Below are 19,479 nucleotides of genomic sequence, written 5' to 3'. Positions count from 1 at the left end.
ATTTTTAGGAAATTCTGAATCTGCCAAGGCAAGCACAAATCTCATCTCTTTTCTTATATGAAAGCCCTTTAAATATTTGAAGACAGATACAATAGCCTCTACATCTTCTCTCCTCCAAGTTAAACTTTCTTTATAGATTTTCCAGAATCATTATTCTGTCCTTATAGCTTCATTCAAAATTCCATTCATTCTTTTAAAAATTATAAAAGTACTGGATAAATCACAAATTGCTATTTGAATGTAATTTAAATTTCCTGTTATTTAAAAGTGACCTAAAAATTTGGAGGCCTCAAAATAAAGACTTGCAGGGTCATATATGAGGACTTGCAGAGTCATGGGCTTTCTTGAATCTGGTCCTTTCTTCGTCTTCATTTCTTTGCTATCCCGAAATACTTATTTTTGTAGGTTTGTAGGATAGAGAAGGATAATCAAACTATTTCATTGGGGGTGTTTAACATTGATTATTTGGAGTTACATATTAGAGTTTTAAATTTTAAAATAGGATATCCCGTCACTGCTATAGAAATAATGAAATAACTGGTTGAAGACAAGAAGTAAAATGTCTTTTAAGTTCCAGAGACTATATATAGATGAAAAAGTGGGGATTACTTGTAATATTTTCACATTTATAGATTGTGTACACCTGTACATGTTCTTTATTTATAGTTTGTATTTTTGGTTACTTTGTTTATTCTAAAAGTTCAAGCACGGGCTACCCAGGATGGATTTTATTTAAATTATGTTGACATAAAATCATTAAGGGCAGATTCAGTTTACCAACTTTTTCATTGGAAAATAGAATCTTTTTTATGTAATTTTAACATGTATTCTTTGTAACCAATTGATAGATTTAGGATTTTATTTTAGGAGGTAAACACTGTATATTTTAAAGCAGTGACTTATTTTGCTATTTTTTCAGATTACTCTTGCAGCTGCATCAGAAATCTGAGCGGGATGACTTGGTTATTTTATTTACCAAAGCTGATTGAAGCAGATACATGTGAAGTCATTGGGAGGTGAACCATCTCCAATTCAACAGGTTAATCATGGATATTTGGGGGAATATTTTTGTCACATGTATTAGGTGGATAATAGCCACCCAAAACACATTTATCTAAAACCAACTTTGATTGTCAGGGTATTTTTCTTCAATAACAAGCCTGGTGTAATAGATAAAAAGCTAGCCTTGAAGTCAGGAATCCTTGCTTCTGACACATATGGTCTGTATGACAGGGGCCAAGTCATTTAACTTATTAAATGCTCCAGGCAGATCTCTAAGATTATAAATTGTAGCATTTGTAGATCTATGTTGAAAGGAGTTTCCTCACAATGAAATCACAGGTGTTTGCCCTACCCCTCAACAACAATAACAAAATAACCATAATCCTAAATTATTTTTGACCACAGTTAATAAAAATTTTAAACTACTTTAGTTAATGTGTTAGTGTGAGTGTAAGTTGTCCTTTTCCTTCAAGTCTAGTTTTTTATAAAAACTTAAGCATGGCCTAAGATTGGTTTTGTTTTACACTATATAACTAAATATTTGCTTTCTTTAAAAGATACACCATTTTAGGAGTGTGGCCTGTAGTTGGAGAAATACACTAAATGAAATATGTATTTAAAGCTAAAATTAAATCTGTTCTAACCAGTGATAGAATCATGAAAATATTAGCCAAAAGAGAGGATGGCCATCATTTCTAGTTATTTCTGAGGATGCAAATAGAAGGTTTGATAACTAAAATTAAGCATCTTTTTAACAGTTAAGTGAAGTAACTTCTTGATACTTATAGGAGCTCAAAAAATTTTACCCTTTATAGTGCATGACTGATATGTGACCCAACGTGAATTTTCCCCAAAAGATTATGAAGTTCCTTGTTGCACAAATTATCTTTTTATAGACGTTATTGTAAGAAAATCTTTTAAATAAGAAAACCATGTCACCTCCATGCCATGATAGAGTCTAGGTCTTTATTAATAGAGGATAAAAACTGTATATGTCTGGAATTAATTAAAAATAGTAAATAATGATGTAGTAAAAACTAGAAATGTAGGGAGGAAATGGGAAGCAGAAAAAAAACACCATGATCACACACACAAAAAAAGTACAACCTACCCTACCTTAAGTAAAATTTTTGTCCGTATAAGCAAGCTCTCAACTAAGGAACTTATACTGGGAATTGTAATTTAACAGTCTAACTAGAGAACTGTGTGAAGAAAAAAAAAAAGAGATTTTAAATAACATAAATCCCTTTTGGAGCTGATAGTGACAAATGAAAAAAAGAAATGATGGCTGCTGTGTGTGGAGAGGTTATACCACAATTATATAATCTGATCATTTGAGACCGAGCTGGGATCCAGATAAGAGAAGAATAGTAGTCTAGAAAGGATTTTTTGATGTGCCTTTTTGGGGACTTATGAGGTATAATTGAAGGAAAAATATATACATGGAAGCCTCTAAGTTTCTGCAATTGTATTTTGTATAATTAATAGAACTACAGCTTTTCTGACTTCCTGGTTGGTTTATTGAAATCCTGAACCTTGTTAAGGTTTTTTGACCCCAGGAGGTCAGATGAGAAGAGTTGGCATTGTATATATATGTATTATTTTGGATATGAAGTGCTGATTACTTGCATGGGCTTTGCACTTTTCAACTCTTTTTAGCATATTAGTCCATCCTTTCTTGTTTCTTGTTCTGCTTACCTCAGAAGTTGTAGTTTCACCATTTTACTGGTGAGGAAACTGAGGCAAGTGACTTAGAGTACTAATAACTAATGAAAGAACTGGAACTTAAATAAACCAAGGGTTCTTGATTCCTAGTCAATTATTGCTTCCCCTACATAGCAAAATCTGTAAATATGTGTAACCCCATGTTAGCAAAGATGCCCCTGGCACTAAGGGCCTAAGTTACTTTATTGAAGAGAAGAGGTAGTCAAACTTCTTTTGGCTCTAACCTTCACCCTGAAACCTGTGGAAACTCTTTAGCACTGCAGAGCCTTCTGGGCTGGTATTAATTTCTCACTTGTGTGAAGTCATTGGCCACAATGTATTAGATGGAAAGTTTTTTTGTTAAAGGAAAAGGTAACATTATGTATTCTCTAACAAGTAAATTTTAGTAACCCTGATGGAGTTTTTCCCAGTGTAACAGTTTCAGCATGAAGAATTTTCTCATGGGAATCTTTTATGAGCTGTTCTTAAAGCAACAGTCTACTGGCCTTGCTTCCACATGAGAGTTCTAAAAATTCTGAGGTGGCTCTTGCTGTTGTACTTGGGACCTTGCTGCTGTCCTCAACTAAAGTCTTCTTAGGTTGATGTTCTTGCAGGGTACCCAGAGCTTTCCCTGAGTACCCGATATATCCTATTAAGGAAATACTAAGGGTTCTTTTGGTCTGGCTACAAGCTAGCAATGATGTGCCAGACCAAGGATTTCCCCCTGATCGATGATTATCTTCTCCTGCTCTCAATTCTAATACCTCTGAATGCCTGAACAGAAACTTGTTATGACCAGGGCCTGATAGAGTGACACACACTGTGACTCTCTGTAGATAGAATAACTGAAGACATAACTAAAACCTCATCTCAGTCTGTTTTGGTATTTGGGTTTCAACACTTTTTATTTCTTTCTAGTCTAGAGGTTGACAGAGCACCTTAATTCTTTGCCAATTTATTCTCCTTTCTACTTGGTTAAAATTAGTCAAATTTCCCATCCCTTAGTTATCTCAGTAGTCCTAAAAACCTGTACAAGAGTCTCTGAAATCAGGTTGGGGAAGTGGAAGTCAGAGCGTTGAATTTTGTGTTTTATTTAAATAAAAAAAAAGAATAAGCAACCTCTGTAGTTTACAGACTACAAGCCAGGGAGTTGGAGAAAGGCATACACATAACATGGTATAGTGGAATGAGCATTAACTCTGGAGTCCTGTAGTCAAAGGACCTGGGTTCACATCCTACCTTTAATATTTACTGCCTATGTGACTGTGGGCAAGTCACTTACCCTCCATGGGAGTCAGTTTCCTCATCTGTGAAATGAGGAGAGATTGGTCTAGAAAGTCTCTGAAGTGTCTTCCAGTTCTAGATCTCTGGTCCTATGACTACATGGTCTTGGGCCTGATGTCATGCTAATTGGCTATTAATGTACATTTGTCCTATGAGGCAATCTTAGCTGGTCTGCTTGACTAACTACTATATGCTTTCTCCCTTCTAAAAACTACCTTCATGAATATATCCAAGACTTTTTAGCTTATTTTTTTCTAGTGGTCTCTAGGACAGAGGTTCTTAACCTATGATGTGTGAACTTTTAGAAAAATACTTTGCTCACAATTTCAGTATAACTTGTTACCTTTGTAAATCCTATGCATTTAAAAGCATTATTCTGAGAAAGGGTCCATAGTTTTCACCAGGTTGCCAAAGGAGTCCATGACACAAAGAAAGTTAAAAACCTCTGTTCTGGAAATTATTTTTAGTGCTTAAGACATAGTAGATTTGACTCTAGAATATAGCTGGAAGAGCAGATTTGTGGTTCTTTGGAAAGCTGACAATCTCCTACTTAACTCCATCCAATCTTTGATAGTAACATGTTTTCAAGAAATCCTTTACTTAATAGTGTCCTATTTTTGTTTCGATATGTTTCTTCAGATATTAGCAGTATGCCATTTTAAGTTGCCTGAGTTAAGCATAATCAATATCCTTCAAAAGCCAAATGACCTTTACACTGAACCACAAGGAGTAGTCATAATTTTTTTTTGCTTTGCTACTCAAATATTGCTTGAAATAAGTGATAGGGAACTGGGATTCTCTCTCTTATTCAGAGACTTTCATTGCGGTGATATTCTTTGGCATCAAAATTTGACCTAAATCAGACTTAATGCCCTTTTAACTACTGTGAATTTCAAGTAGATTGTTCTTAATTTTAATAACCTGTACTTTTTTTTCCCCTCTATAGTTTTACATGTGGCACCCATAAAAGATGAGGCTGAGAACTCGAAAAGCTTCTCAGCAGTCAAATCAAATTCATACACAACGTGCAGTCAAGGCAAAGAGGAAACATTCAGAGATCGAAGATAGTTTACCTGCGGGAGTAGAAAAAACACAGAAGAATGAAACTGGCTTGTTATCATCAATTAAAAAATTCATTAAGGGAAGCACACCCAAGGTATGGTTTCAGGTCTTAACTTAAAATCGTATTTGGTTTAAAAATGCAGAAAATAGGAGCAGAATAACACTATTCAGCTTTAGACAACAGTATTGAATACATCCATGACTATTAATGGTATTACAGATCAAATCTCCTTATAGCACAAATTAAAGAATGAATTTTTTTTCTTTTTGCTTCACAGTTATGGAATTTTATTTTAATGACTATCAGGTTTAAAGCACTTAATAGAAATTCAAGTGAAGTAGTCTTTAAATAGTCTTTAGTATCTCAGGTATATTGCATTTTTTCTGTTATACTGAGAAGCTATTTTATGAAAAAGACATGGAGAAGAGAATTTACTGAATCATTTGCAGAAGCAGATTTTGTTGTAACAAGATACATAGATGCATGTATGTATGTATATAAACTGAAGGGCCTGAGGGAGCCATAGAGAACATGAAATCTAATGCTTTTATTTTACAGATAGGAAACTTGGGCTTACAGAGGTTACGTGACTTGCTCAGGGTTACTCAGTCATTTAGTAGTGGAATTGGAACTAAGGAGATCTTTTGACTCGTAAACCAATGCTCCATGATTTCTGGACATGGAAATGTGCTTTTTACTAACTTTTTTATAACATTGAGCCTTCTATATAATTTCTTTGGCCACTGATGGACGTCTGTTTCAAACAGTATGGGATAAGAAAAAAGTATTAAAACTCTTAAGTGGGACAGAAGTTCGTAGCCATCATTATATTAGATTTTTAAAAACTTAACCAAGTGCGAAGTTCTTGTTATGTAGCATTATTGTATGATCTTAGAATTGGAAGGAATGTTAGCTCAGTTTCCCACCTAATAAAGGAATCCTTCCTACAATATATATTTCCAGGCTATGCTTGAATAATTTCCCAGTGATGTCAAAAATTACTACTTTATTAAGCAGTCTGTTTCCTCTGTTGAACAGCTCTAATTTTTAGGAACCTCTTCTTCTTCTTCTTTTTTTAGGCAATTGGGGTTAAGTGACTTGCCCAGAGTCACACAGCTAGTGAGTATTATGTGTCTGAGGCCAGATTTGAACTCAGGTTCTCCTGACTCCAGGGCCAGTTATCTATCCACTGTGCCACCTAGCTGCCCCCAGAACCTTTTCTTTACCTAGATCCAAAATCTGCTTTCTTAAAACTGTCAGCTGGTGTTCTACCTTCTGGATTTAGAGAAGTTGAAATTTAAGATTTTACATGACAACAACTCATATATTTAAGTGCAGCTGTTATATTCTCCCTTGGTTTTCTCTGTTTATTATGTAACATGATGATGGAATATCTTAAGGTTGTAAGGTATACTCCTCCTTTTACTTAACCCTTTCCTTGACCTGTATATCTTTGTGTAAATGGCTTTGTAAGCCATATTCTTCTGTAATTATCCCTATCAATTTTTTGTATTTGCCTATTGAAAACTTCCCCACTTATGAAATCAGACTTTTTTTGGGCCCTTAGTCAAATGCCTGTGGTGAAGAGAGTCTAAAATTAATTGCCCATCTGAAATAAAAAGTCAACTGTGGAGTGTACAGCTATCCTGGTATGGAAGTGATGAGGGTTCCAGGCATCCCCACTTATTGACAAGGAATAGTGATGAGACCTAGATGTAACAGGAATAGTGATGAGATCTGGATGTGCTGTCTATGGACATCCTCATGAACAACGATCATGGACACCTTTCTTCCTCCTGCTTTATCCCTGAAGCATATCGACCTTTCTTTTCCCCCTACCTCCTTTCTAACCAACTGAGATCTAGTTGTAGCCTTCTGTCTTCAGTGATCAAGACTTTTGGTGGAATTCTTATCATCCAGTTCTTTAAAAGATTATTGAGCAACCTGCTATGTGCAAAGCACTGGGGATACAGAAAGAAAGAAAGAAAGTGTGATTTCTATAACTAAGTACTTACATGATTTTTGAAGAAGGGAGAACACTAACAACTTTGGAGCAGGCGAGGGGGGAGTATAAAGAAAGTCTTCCTTTTTCCTGACCGTTTTCTTCTGCTTGTATTCTCTTACTGATCCTCACCCTGGTTGCCTTATGTTAGGTCTTCAGCCTTCCCTTGTACATGTTAAAATATGCTTAATAAAACTCCTCTAGTACTTTTAAGCATTTTCTAGGCTGATTTTTTTGTGAAAACCTCTGTTGATCTTGAAGAACAGCCTAGGACATAGACCCATCACTAGCCTGTTAACCCTTTTCTGGACATCTTGTACTTTGTTGGTGTACCTCTTAAAATGTGGTAACTATAAGACACACTACCTTGGATGTGGCCTGACTAATGAGCACTAACATCATGTAAGCTTTTAGATTTCTATGACATACTCTGGCTCATACTGACCTGCAGTTTAGTCAACTAAAATTCCAAAGTCTTTTTCTCATTAATTGTTATTAAGCTGCTATTAAGAAGGAGTTTTCCTTCATCCTGTACTCTGGTAATTTTTTTCATCAAACATTTATGTTAAATTTCATCTTATTAGCTTTTATTCCATTATTGAGCCTATTAAATCACGTCATCTATAAATTTGATTGGATTCTGTGCTTTTATCTTTTCTTTATGAATAGGAATCATTTAACAGGACAGAATCCAGGAGAGTGTTGTGTACTAGAAATCTCTCTCCAGGTTGATACTGATCTTAAGTGGTGATCTTTGGATACTGTTTTTAAACTAAAAATCTCACCTAACTACACTATCATCCAGGTGGTATTTCCCTATGTTGTCCAAAAAAGAACATTGGAGACTGTTAAATGTAGTAGTAAAATGAAGATACCATGCATTTGTGGTATTCCCCTGACTTGCTTTCTAGTAATTTTGATCAAAAAAGGAAATAATGACATGTTCTAGTGAACCCATACTATCTTATGTTCCCTTTCAGCATCTATTCACAGGATTTATATGTGTGTGTACTTCCACCCCCTCTATTGATGTTTCAGCTTATATTGGAAGGGGTGGGGGAGGGGAAGCATCCTTTAAGTCTCTTAAATTGCCAGAGTTCTTTGAGTTGCAGAATTTTGTGTTAATTTCCCCTCTCTATTTTTTTTTTTTGGTCAGTTGTTGGAATAATAATAGTGTCCTAGGTGTATGCTGGCATTGGTATGTCAGGATGCTTTTATTTTATCTCAGAGGTAGAGGATTGTTTTCTGGATGGAGGAAGGGCAGAGAATCACTTGGATGTTGGAGGTAACCACAGGGGAGTTTCTTGGAGCGTAGGAGCCCAGAGGGACCAAACTGGCCATCTCTCAGTAGTACCATTTTCAGGCCTTTGCATTCTCTTTTGGGCAGGAGCTGGGCTACAGCCAGGTTAAACCTCAACCTTTGATGCTGTGGGTATGCTATTGAGCTACAGGAAATCTCTGTTCTACCCTTGGATTAGGGAAGATAAAACTGAGCATTGGGGAAATGTAGGACCTTTCAGCCATTTCCTGTGAGAGTTGGTTTTGAGGAATATGAGAGTCTATGCTTTTTTTTATTTGAGTAGAACCAAGTATTCTAGGAATTCCCTGGACTTTGACCATTATGGAGGTAGTTGAGAAGCATAGGCTATGAGTCTTCTCAGGCATGGCTACTCTGGGAGGACAGCCAGGTCAAGTGGATGATATCTAGGTAAGTGTCAGCCCTAAACAGCATGGCTACCTGATCAATATCTTTGTGTGTTTCTTTGATACTTTCTTTTTCTGTTCCAGTTGCATCTTTCCACTTTATTCTTGATGGGATGGAGGAATAGTACTTTTATTCTATTTATGCTTGTAGTTACCCATATTTCTAAAATCCTATTCTAGAACCTTTTTCATTTAGATTTTTTTTATATTAAAAGTCAAATTTTTATTCAGATTTTGGCAGTACTCAGTTATATAGTAGTCTTGAAAAATAGTTTTGTAACCCAGCCACTTTAACCTTGAATAATTATGCTGTCTTTGTTCAGTATTTTTATGCTGAACTACATGTAAGTTATTAAAAGAATTAGTTAATCATTGTGAAATTTTTTAAACATTTTACATATTAACCAATCAATGAAGATTGGTTAGGCAATGTTCCAGGCACTGTTCTAGATCTTGGGGATGCAAATACAGAAGATGAAAGAATCCCTATTCACAAGGAACTCACATTATAATAGGGAAGGCAACAAATGCATATGAGTGTGTGTGTGTGTAAGTATATCTACATATATCATATATTGGTTTGTATATTTTATGTGTGTATATTATAAAGAGAAAAATACAAAGTAGTTAAATACAAGGTAGTTTTAGAAAGAGAACATAAGCAGTTGAAAGGATTCAGGAGAGGTTTCATGTAGAAGATACTACTTGAACTATGTCTTGAAGGAAGAGAGATTATTGAATCTGAGGCTTTTGGAATAATGTTTAATAGCTTTTATGTGCAAATAAGCTGTCTGAGCAAAAATAGTATCCTTTTTAAATCCTCTGCAATAGCATCTCGTAAAGTGGCATGTGTTGGATAGGTGTTGATTTGTTAATTATTCAATAATATTTGAAAAAGTAAAAATAATGGCATTATTTTGAAGGTGTATAACTGACCCTTTGACCTTCTTGATTCTCCTCCTAGCTCCCTGACCTCTCCTCAGTCTCCCTTACTGGATCAGTGGAGATCCTTTACCTGATCTCCTTTACTCCCTCTTACTCACTAAGTGTAGTTATCTCCCAAGTGTATGTCATAGGCCCTCTTTTCTCTCTGTAAATTTTCTCCGTTGGCAATCTCCTCACAACTGTCATCAATTACATGTCATCTGTATAGATGACTTAGTATAGGAGGTTTCCAGTAGATGAAATTTAATGGGGATATTTAGACAAAAAAAACTTAACCTGTGTACAGGATAAAGGAAAACTCCATCTTAATAGTGGTTTAATAGCGGCTAATGAGAAAAAAACTTTGAAACTTTGGTTGACTAAACTGCAGAGCAGTATATGAGTCAAAGTATGATATAGCAGTTTAAAAGCTTACACAATTTTAGTGCTCATTAGTCAGGCCACATCCAAGGTAGTGTTTTCACTTCTGGGTGCCACATTTTAAGAGGGACACCAACAGAATACAGGATGGCCAGAAAAGGATTAATAGGCTAGTGATGGGTCTATGTCATAGTCTGTTCCTTAGACTAATGGAGGTTTTCACTAAAGAATCAGCCTAGTTCTTCTCAGGTGAACTGACCTGTTAGCTGTTCTCCATACATAATATATTCTATATTTTAAACCTTTGTAAAAGTGGTGCCCCATTGTCTAGAATTCCTCATCACCTTTACCTCAAAATCCCTAATTTCCTTTCATAACTTAGGTGTCACGAACAGTAGACCTTTCCTGATTTTCCTCCTGTACTTCACTTCTCTTTCTCCCCATTTTCTCAGTGTCTCTTTGTGTATCTGTATGTGTATATATTTGTGTATGTGTGTACATACACATATTCTTGATATACATACATACATACATACCTCTAGTACCTTTACCTTTAAATCCTGCCTTCTTTCCACTGCACAGTTGTCTGGGTGTTAGGAAAAGCCTGTAGATGGCATCATTTCCTTGGTGTCTCCTAGGTATCTTCTACTATTCATTGTTTTTTTAAAAAAGCTAGTAGATTTGTACAGATTGAGTTATTTATAAGGGACTGAGTTCTTATTTGGAGGAACATAAAGAAAATGTGTTTTTAAAAGGAATACATTCAGTGTTGAATTAGAATAACTTTACCAAACTTAATTCTTTTAATGTGTTACCAGAAACTCTCTCTGAAATTCCCTTTTAAATTGCTTCATAATTAATTTTATTGTAATTTATTTTATTTTATTACATCTACATTAAGGTGCATATAATATACATCTGTTATACAGGAGGTACTAGGCTCTGCCTTTTTCCCTGAATAAAAAGACAATTTTAAAATGTATATGGGCTTACTTTTAAAATGTCATGTTTCTACAGTCTTGGATTGTCAAGTTTCTGATATAGTCCTAAGACTTTGTTTTCTGAATAATGTATCACTGAAAGTTGAAAAGATAGTTTGTTTAATTCTTTCCTTATTGTAATGACATTCTTTGTTATTACACAAAATCACAAAATTTCAGAATTGAATGGAATTTGAGAGGCAGTATTGTCCAATCTATACCAGAAAAGGGATCTTCTCTGCAGTAGATCTGACAAGTAATCATTCTTCCTTTGCTTGAAGACTTCCCATGAGGGAAAATCCTCTACATGAAGAAAACCCTCTTGCTACTTTGAACATTTCATACCTAAATTTACTGCTTTGCAGCTTCCCATTGTGCCTAATTCTAGACCCTGGAACCAGTTGGAAAAAAGTGAATTCCTTTTTCCAAGTGGAAGTCCTTCAAATATTTGAAGAAAGCTATCATGTCCCTTCCTAAGTCTTTTTCTTCCCAGGCTAAACATGCCTGGTGTCTTTGTCCAATTTTTGTATACCATGAGCTCAGAGCCCTTCCTCCTAATTAATGGACTCTTTTCACCTAGCTATCAGTGTCCTTCCTTTAAGGTGGTAACAAGAAGCATTCTGGATACTATACCTCTGTTCACATAGCCTAAGCCTGGATTAGCTTCCTTTTCTTCCATGTCACACTGTTGACTAATATTGTGTTTATAATCCACTAAAATATCCACCTCCTTTTCAGAACCTTGCCATTTCTTCTGATTTTGTACTTATGAAGTTGATTTTTGAATACAAATGTAAAACTTTAGTATTTAGTCTTGTACTGATTTAACCCAGTATGCTAGGAATCCCAACTTTGATCCAATGTGTTAACTATCCTTCCTAGGTTAATGCCTTCCTGGCAATTAGACTCTGCCATACTTTTGTATTTATATTGTTGTCTGCCTTTGCCTCCAACTTCTGTTTCATGTATTTTTAAAATCTAGGACCCCTGCCCCAAACATGCATGACTAGATATGGATATAGATATCTTTAGTCTTTTTCTCTTCATTGGAGTTGCTTTTCTTTATGTCCTCACAGTTTCATTTTTGAGCTTGCCATCTTTTCTGAATTCCCCTGGAGATATTTAGTACATAGGCTCTTATCTATCCTTCCTCTGTACCCTTGGAAATCTGTTCTCGCCTGTCTAGGGCCATGTCAGATTATGTCTGACTTTCCTCTATCACAAATTCTAAGATAAAAGTGGTCACTTCCTCCAAAGCTTCCCATCATTTCCATCCCAGCAACCAATTCTTACCTATTGGAGAAAGTATATCTTCCATTTTTTTTGAAGGAGGGAAATTATCATTTTGGCAGGACAAGAAATTTCATATATAAAGAGAGAAACACAGACCTAACTGATACCTGGATAATTGAAGTCTTTCATCATACTTCTGTATCAAGCCTTGTGTGGTCCATAGCGTTTTTTTTTTAACATAATTATTTCTGTTTCTGCCTCCCGTGATTTGTACCCAGCATCTCCTACATGATTATCAATGTTGTAAGATCCTCGAGAGCAGGAACTATCTTTTTCCTTTTTGTGTATCCCCAGTGTTTAGCACAGTGTCTGGCAAATAGTAGGTACTTAATAAATGCTTATTCCAGGATTTCCTCACTTGAGTATGTCTTCTTAATATACAGTGCTATCCAGTCCTTCCATTCCATATTCTACTTATGAGTTATGAGCCTCTCCCAACCAAGTTCATGTTTTACTAATCTCTAGTTCATCTTACTTGTTAGTCATGCTTTGTGTATTTGTGTATGGCTTTATGAGGCCAGGGATTTTATTGCTGATTTCTTTCTTAGATTTTGATTCCTGTGAATTTCTAGGTATATGAACTATTTTTTTTATCACACTTTGATATTCACAAAGTACTTTCATCCCAATAGCCCTGAGAGGTAGATATTACAAGTATTATTATTCCTACTTGACAGATAAGAATATTGAGGTCTACAAAGGTTAAAGCCCTTAACCGCAACAATACAGTTAATTAGAGTTGGGATAGCAAGGTGGCTCAATGGACAAAGTGATGGGCCTGGAGTCAGGAATACTCACCTTCCTGGATTCAAATCTAGCCCCAGACACTTACTAGCTATGTGACTTTGGGCACTTTCACTTAACCCTATTTGCCTCAGTTTCCTCATCTGTAAAAGGAGCTGGAGAAGGAAAGGGCACACCACTCCTGTGTCTTTGCCAAGAAAACCCCAAATAAGGTTATAGTAAGTGAGATGTAACTGGGGGAGAAAAACGACTGAACAACATTAGAGTTGGAGTCAGAAGCTCTGGATTTGAATCTGATTCTGCTTTTCATTACTCATGTGATCTTGGGCAACTCATCTCTCCCCTCTATCCCTCCTCCCATACTTTCCTTTCTCTCCTCTCTTCTCTTCAGATCCCTTCTTTGGATGAGATTTCAGACTTGTTAAATCCATATGATTGAATCTCCATTTGTGAAAGTAAAAACCCTTTTTTCCTGCTACCTTTCCTGGACTACTAGGTCTGTGCTGCTGTTCAACCCTGCCCCTTTATAAGCCTTGTTTTCATCTGCCTTTACATTCTCTGGAATTTCAGTACTGTTGTTTACAAACTCCCTTGCATTCTACATCTCTTCATCTTACATTCTTTCTAACTTGTTCATGAAGCCCTTCCTGATCTCCCCAACTGCTAGTACTGATTTCCCCTCCAAACTACCTTGTGTTTAACCATTTTGCATATATTTGTATTAATTCTCTTCATAGTTAGTGAGGTAGAATTGTTTATTCTTATGCATATTCTTATGTTTATTTACTGTCTCCCTGATTGGAAGATAGTTATTGCCAGTAGAGACTGACTCATTCTTTGTTCTTGTATCCCCAGCATCTACTACAGTACCTGACACATGGTATAGGCTTAGTAATAATGCTTGTTAGGGCAGCTCGGTGATGCAGTGCATAGAGCACCAGCCCTGGATTCAGGAGGACCTGAGTTCAAATCTGACCTCAGACACATAACAGTCACTAGCTGTGTGACTCTAGGCAAGTCACTTAATCCCGTTGCCTAAACAAACAAACAAACAAACAAAAACATGATACTCTTTGATAACAGGCACTAATTTTTATTTTTTTTTCTTAGTATTACTGGTGTTTAGCACAGTGCCTGACACATATTAACTGCTTGATAAATACTTGTTAACTGATATATTTTCACCTATATTCTTCTCTTTTGATCCAGTCTTTAAAGATGATGTAGTCTTTCTTGTCGAGGTCAGTCTTTTTTACTTGTGCCTTCAATCCCATTGACCTCTGTCTCCTAGAGCTTGCCTCATCTTATTCTCTTATTTTCAGTCTTATTCTATTGACTAGCTCCTTCTTTGCTGCTTATGACCATGCCCAGGTCTTTCCCATATCTTAGAGCTTGGCAGGAAAATCAAATGTTTGATTGCTGAGGTTGTTTCTGGGCTTTTTGACCTAGTGTTACACTGGCTAAACTTCAGCAAGAAATAGTGGTATCCCATGTTGATATATTTTTCTTTATCACTGTGACATTTTTTGGTTTCCCATTTTTTGAATAATTCAAGTTGGAGTTGTTTTCATTGCATGTTGGACATAGTACCCAAGGAAGTTTTAAAAAAAAAACAACAAAAAAAACAAACCCATCTACCAACAAGCATTTAAGTGCTCTCTATGTGCTATCCTAGGCACTGGTGATAAAAGTAAAAAGAATTAATCAATCTGTACTGGAAAAAAATTTGCATTCTAATGGGGTAGACAGCAAATATGTATATAAATATATACAACATAAATATTAAGTGAATAAATGTAAATATATAGAGTACTTAAATACAAGGTAATTTCAGAGGCAGGGCACTAGTAATTAGGGAGATCAGGAAGTGTTTCATCATGGTGACGCTTGAACTACCTCTTAAAGAAAAAAAGATTTTTTGAGGCAGGTGTAAGGAGAAAAATATTCTAGCTGTGTAGGATGGCCAGTACAAATGCATGGAGATGAGAGATGGGGTGTCATGTGAAGAACAGAGAGAAAGCCAGTTTGTCCAAACTGCAGTGTCTGGGTCATAGTAATGTCCAGTGAGGCTGGACAGATAGGTTGGGGCAAAATTGTGAAAGGTCTCTTAATATACCCAAATGTTTGTAGTACTTTTTGCCATAGCAAAAAACTGGAAACAAAGTAGGTACCTAGTGATTAAGGAATGGTTAAAGAAAATATGGTATATTAATGTAAGATTAACGTATTGCATTGTAAGAACAATTCAGAAATTCAAAGAAACGTGGCAAGACTTTTGTATAAACTAGTAAGAGAGTGAAAAAAAACTATGAAGAAGGTATACACAGTAACTTCAGTAATATAATTGAAACTCATTAAAAGGCAGCGAAACTCCAATTCACTGCAGTGACAAATCCTGGGAGAACAGATAATCCTCCTCTCAGTAGAAAGGAAACTATATATATCATATATTCCATGACAATGGAATGTTGCTTCCATTGTCAGATGCAGTTGGTTAGAATGGTTTAACTCTGGAATTTATCAAAAAGTGAAAAATATAAAAAAGAAAAGGAATCCATTAAACTTTAACAATAAATTCATTTTGCATCTTCTAATTTTTCCCCTAATTTGTTGACTTTGAGCTTTGTTCTAAAAGATGCATCTCTACATAGACCTAAGTTCAAATTCTACCTTAAATACTTGCAAAGTTTGTGACCTGGACAAGTCATTGAACCTGTCTCTGCCTCAATTTCCCCATCTTTAAAATTGGGATAATAATAATTCCTGTCTTACATAGTTTTTTGAGAAGATCAAATGAGGTGACATGTATTTTACAAACCTTAGGGCACTACATAAATGCTAGCTATTATATTTAGACAATTAATTTCAAAATTGATTCGGCATCAATAGCCAGTCTATTTTACGTCCATTAAAAGGTAATGGATTTCTCTTATCTTACTATTATTTGGACTTCACCCTATCTAATACTTTCCAACTCTCTTAAAGATATTATTTAAAATTTATGGGTATGAGGCTTCTGTTTAGTGTATAACCTTTGTCATCTTTTCTTTTTTGACCCTGAGCCATATTTTCCAACATTTTTCACCTTTACATTAAAGTCCCTGAGTATCGAGGTATATATTGATTTAATTTGTAAAATCTTAATTGAATTCTTTGTAGATTGCTCTCCTTTCTCCTTCGAAGAGTTTGTCGGCACATAAGCCCTGGTTACCTGTATGGTGATTTTTTTTTTATTAAGACAACCAGGTGTTCATGGAATATTTATTGTTGCTTTTGAGTACACTGTGAAACCATCTTACCAACTTGTGTTGTGTGGCCTTTTCTGGAAGAACCTGTGAGCCATCCTTCCTTTTAGCAGCAACTTCTTTATATGTCTTAATTTTATTTATAGTGAAAATGTCAACATTAGTATAATCCAGGTCCTTTGGTAGTATGTTGACTTACTGGTCTTTGAACAAAGATGTCATTTCAAATACCAGCAGCTTGTTTAATAAATTAAAAGACGGTTTTTAACTGTGTGATGCTGAAGACCCTATTTTTCCTTTTGTGTTACTCTTCCATTGTCACTACAAAAGCAAACGGTAGCCATACAGTCTTATGCATCATTTTTTTTACTTTTGTTTCATGAATTGTCATGAACAAAATCTCATCTAGAGGCACCAACTGATGACAGGCATCTTTCTACTTAGCCATTCTAACAACATGCATAGTCTTTTGCAGAGAACATACCTTTTTAGGGGAGAGGGGTCTCTACACTCTAATGGATCATATCAATGTAGGCATTGCCTCCAATGGTGCAGATCTCAACCCATCCACACCTTCTCTTTAATTGTATCCCTTATCTGTATTCTCCAATAAATTTTCCACAAGGGTTCCACACAACATGGGTAGGAGCCTTCAGCTAGATTTCATGGCATTGCATGGATACCCACGTGCACCCAAGGCCAGTCTACCCTCTTTCCTTTCTCTTTTCCAGTCCACCATATCTTTCTGATGACATCCTTTTCACTACATCTACTGCTTACTTGTTTATTAGTATTGGAATTGTTGCAGCTCACTCAGGACCATCAGGTGCCTTTCCCTAGCCCTTTGTGTAACCCTCCAGTTTAGTTCTTTTGGAGTCATAGCAAATCAGTGGAAATATATTGTTAAAAAAAGATTAGAGAACATACTTTTAAACCTTTCTGGCATGGTGGAACTTGTCAGAGATGGCCTCTGCCATGGTCTTGGAAAACTTGGAATTATCTCCATATCAGCATGTGGCATTAGAGCTAATTGTTATCGAAGTAATTGTATAAATGTTATTAAATAAGGGGTAGTGGTAGAGTTGTTAATAGTAATAAATATAACTGACATTTAATAATAACTTTAATAAAGCCTCACCAGATCACCACTTTATGTATTTATCTTATAAATGGAATTAAGAAAATTCAACCTTTGCCTATCATTTTATTTTTTTGCAAATGAAAATCAGAAAAAGAATTTATAATTTCATTTATACTTTAAGTTAGCATCTAATTAATTTAAGTTATGAAAAGGAAATGCATCATTCAGTTTTGTGGTTTTTTCTTTTACCTTAAAGGAAGAGAGAGAAAATCCTTCAAAGAGGAGTAGAATAGAACGTGATATAGATAACAACTTGATCACATCAACACCTCGAACAGGAGAAAAGCCCAATAAACAGATATCTCGAGTAAGACGGAAAAGTCAAGTAAATGGAGGTTTGTTAATATTTGTATATTTAATTTATGGGTGGGAAGAGATACCAACTGAAGGGATTCTATTCCTTTGTCCAAAACATTTGGTCTTTGTGAATTATAATCATGAGTAACTTCCTTACTGTAGAGATGGGATTAATGCCTCCTTCATATCTTTATAAAAAAGTAACTGATTGATTTTCTAGTTTGAGATTCAAATCTTGGAGTGAATCATGGAAAGCTTTCCACTTGCTTTTTGAGTCTTTGGAGGAAATAAAATATGCAACCCTATTTGAACATACTTCTACGTTGTATACCAGTTCATTGAGTGTAGACACGAAATTACTCTTTTTAAAATTCATGCATTGCTTCAGTATATCGATATTTATCCTAAGATGTGAGCATGAAAGAACGTAGTGCCATTCTTAAGAGAATTTTTGCTAAATCTGTAAAATGAGAAGGCTAGACTAAATTATTTCTAAGATGCCTTCAAGCTCTAAATGTCTGTGAATCTTAAGAATAGTAGCTTCCAAGATACCCTGCATTTGTCAGGATGAAGGAATTACTGATTTTTTTGATGTTTTTTTAAGGAGACAGGAGAAATCTTTTAAGAATTTATTGTTTTGTTCCCTAGAAGAATATTGGTAATTATGATCATGAAGACAAATTTTATCAAGTGTTCCCTAATAATGAAATTACTATTTCTTTTTTTTTTTTTTTTTAAATCTCTACTGCATTGGATTTGGGGGTACAAGTGCTGATTAATCTCTAAAATGAGAGATAAATATTAGCTGATCTCTAATCTAATTGTTTTAGATGAATCTCCAGCTTTAACATACCAACATTCTTAGAATCCCTTAATTTTCCCCAGCACACTGTAAGCTCTTTGAAGGTTAAGGACTTTTTCATTTTTGATTTTGTTTCCTTAATGCTTGGTACTTAATAAATGCTTGTTGAAATCAATTGAATGAATAATGTTAGAAAAACTAATTGTGACTTCTTTTAATTGGCATAAACATGCGTTCAGACCAACATTTTTAACTACTTAACAAAGTTTTATTTTCTTGAAGCAATGATAGTGCTGCTTGATTCAAAGATAAAATTTGTATTTTAAGTTGTTTCCAGAATCAAAAAATTTTGGCATTGAAAGAAATACAAGGAAACATTTAGTATGACTACCCTTCCCCCTCCTGTTTCCTAATTGAAAAGATCCCCATTTGTCATTTTTTGTACATATTTAAGGCGTCATTCAGTATAATATTAGTAAAGATATTAGAAAAGAAAGGGAAGACATAAATTTGTAAAAAGTTTAAGTACTTTCTACTGCCAGTTTATTTTCATTCATTCTTGTTCACGTGCTTCAGATTTCATCTGTCTTTCATTATGTGAGAGCTACCATGGTATAGTAGAGAGAACACTGAACTTGGATTAGGAGGAAACCTTTGATCAAACTCTGTGGCCATGGGCAAACCATTTAACTTTCCTTGCTCTCTCACCTGTAAAGTGGAGATAATACCTGTATTGCCTACCTTTCATGATTTTCATAAGGCTCCGTTGAGATTGTTTATAAATACTTTGCATACTTTTAAAGCCTTATATGTGTCAGTCATTATTCCCCTCCATAGATCTCTAGTTTGAATTTGACAAGTAGGCTTATTTTAACTTTTTTTGTTTTTGTTTTTTGTTTGTTTCTGATTCACT

General features: G+C 35.2%; 1 protein-coding gene across 3 annotated transcripts in view; it reads left to right on the top strand.

Annotated features, from left to right (window-relative positions):
• The window catches only part of CTDSPL2 (CTD small phosphatase like 2), a 100,505-nt gene that overhangs the window by 45,777 nt on the left and 35,249 nt on the right, over positions 1-19,479 (top strand). For 2 of the 3 annotated variants that reach the window (XM_027870075.1, XM_027870073.1), the window contains exons 2-4: positions 920-1,039; positions 4,937-5,146; positions 17,664-17,802. In XM_027870075.1, coding sequence (XP_027725876.1) covers positions 4,961-5,146; positions 17,664-17,802 — 325 coding nt within the window. In that variant the 5' untranslated portion in view covers positions 920-1,039; positions 4,937-4,960. The remainder of the gene's footprint in view (positions 1-919; positions 1,040-4,936; positions 5,147-17,663; positions 17,803-19,479) is intronic. The other variant, XM_027870074.1, reaches the window with a different exon arrangement.

The sequence above is a fragment of the Vombatus ursinus genome, unplaced genomic scaffold (genome assembly GCF_900497805.2).
Source record: "Vombatus ursinus unplaced genomic scaffold, bare-nosed wombat genome assembly UNPS02014794.1, whole genome shotgun sequence".
NCBI classification, from domain to species: domain Eukaryota; kingdom Metazoa; phylum Chordata; class Mammalia; order Diprotodontia; family Vombatidae; genus Vombatus; species Vombatus ursinus.
Note: the sequence above shows the minus strand (reverse complement) of the source record. Positions and strands in the feature narration are given on the sequence as shown.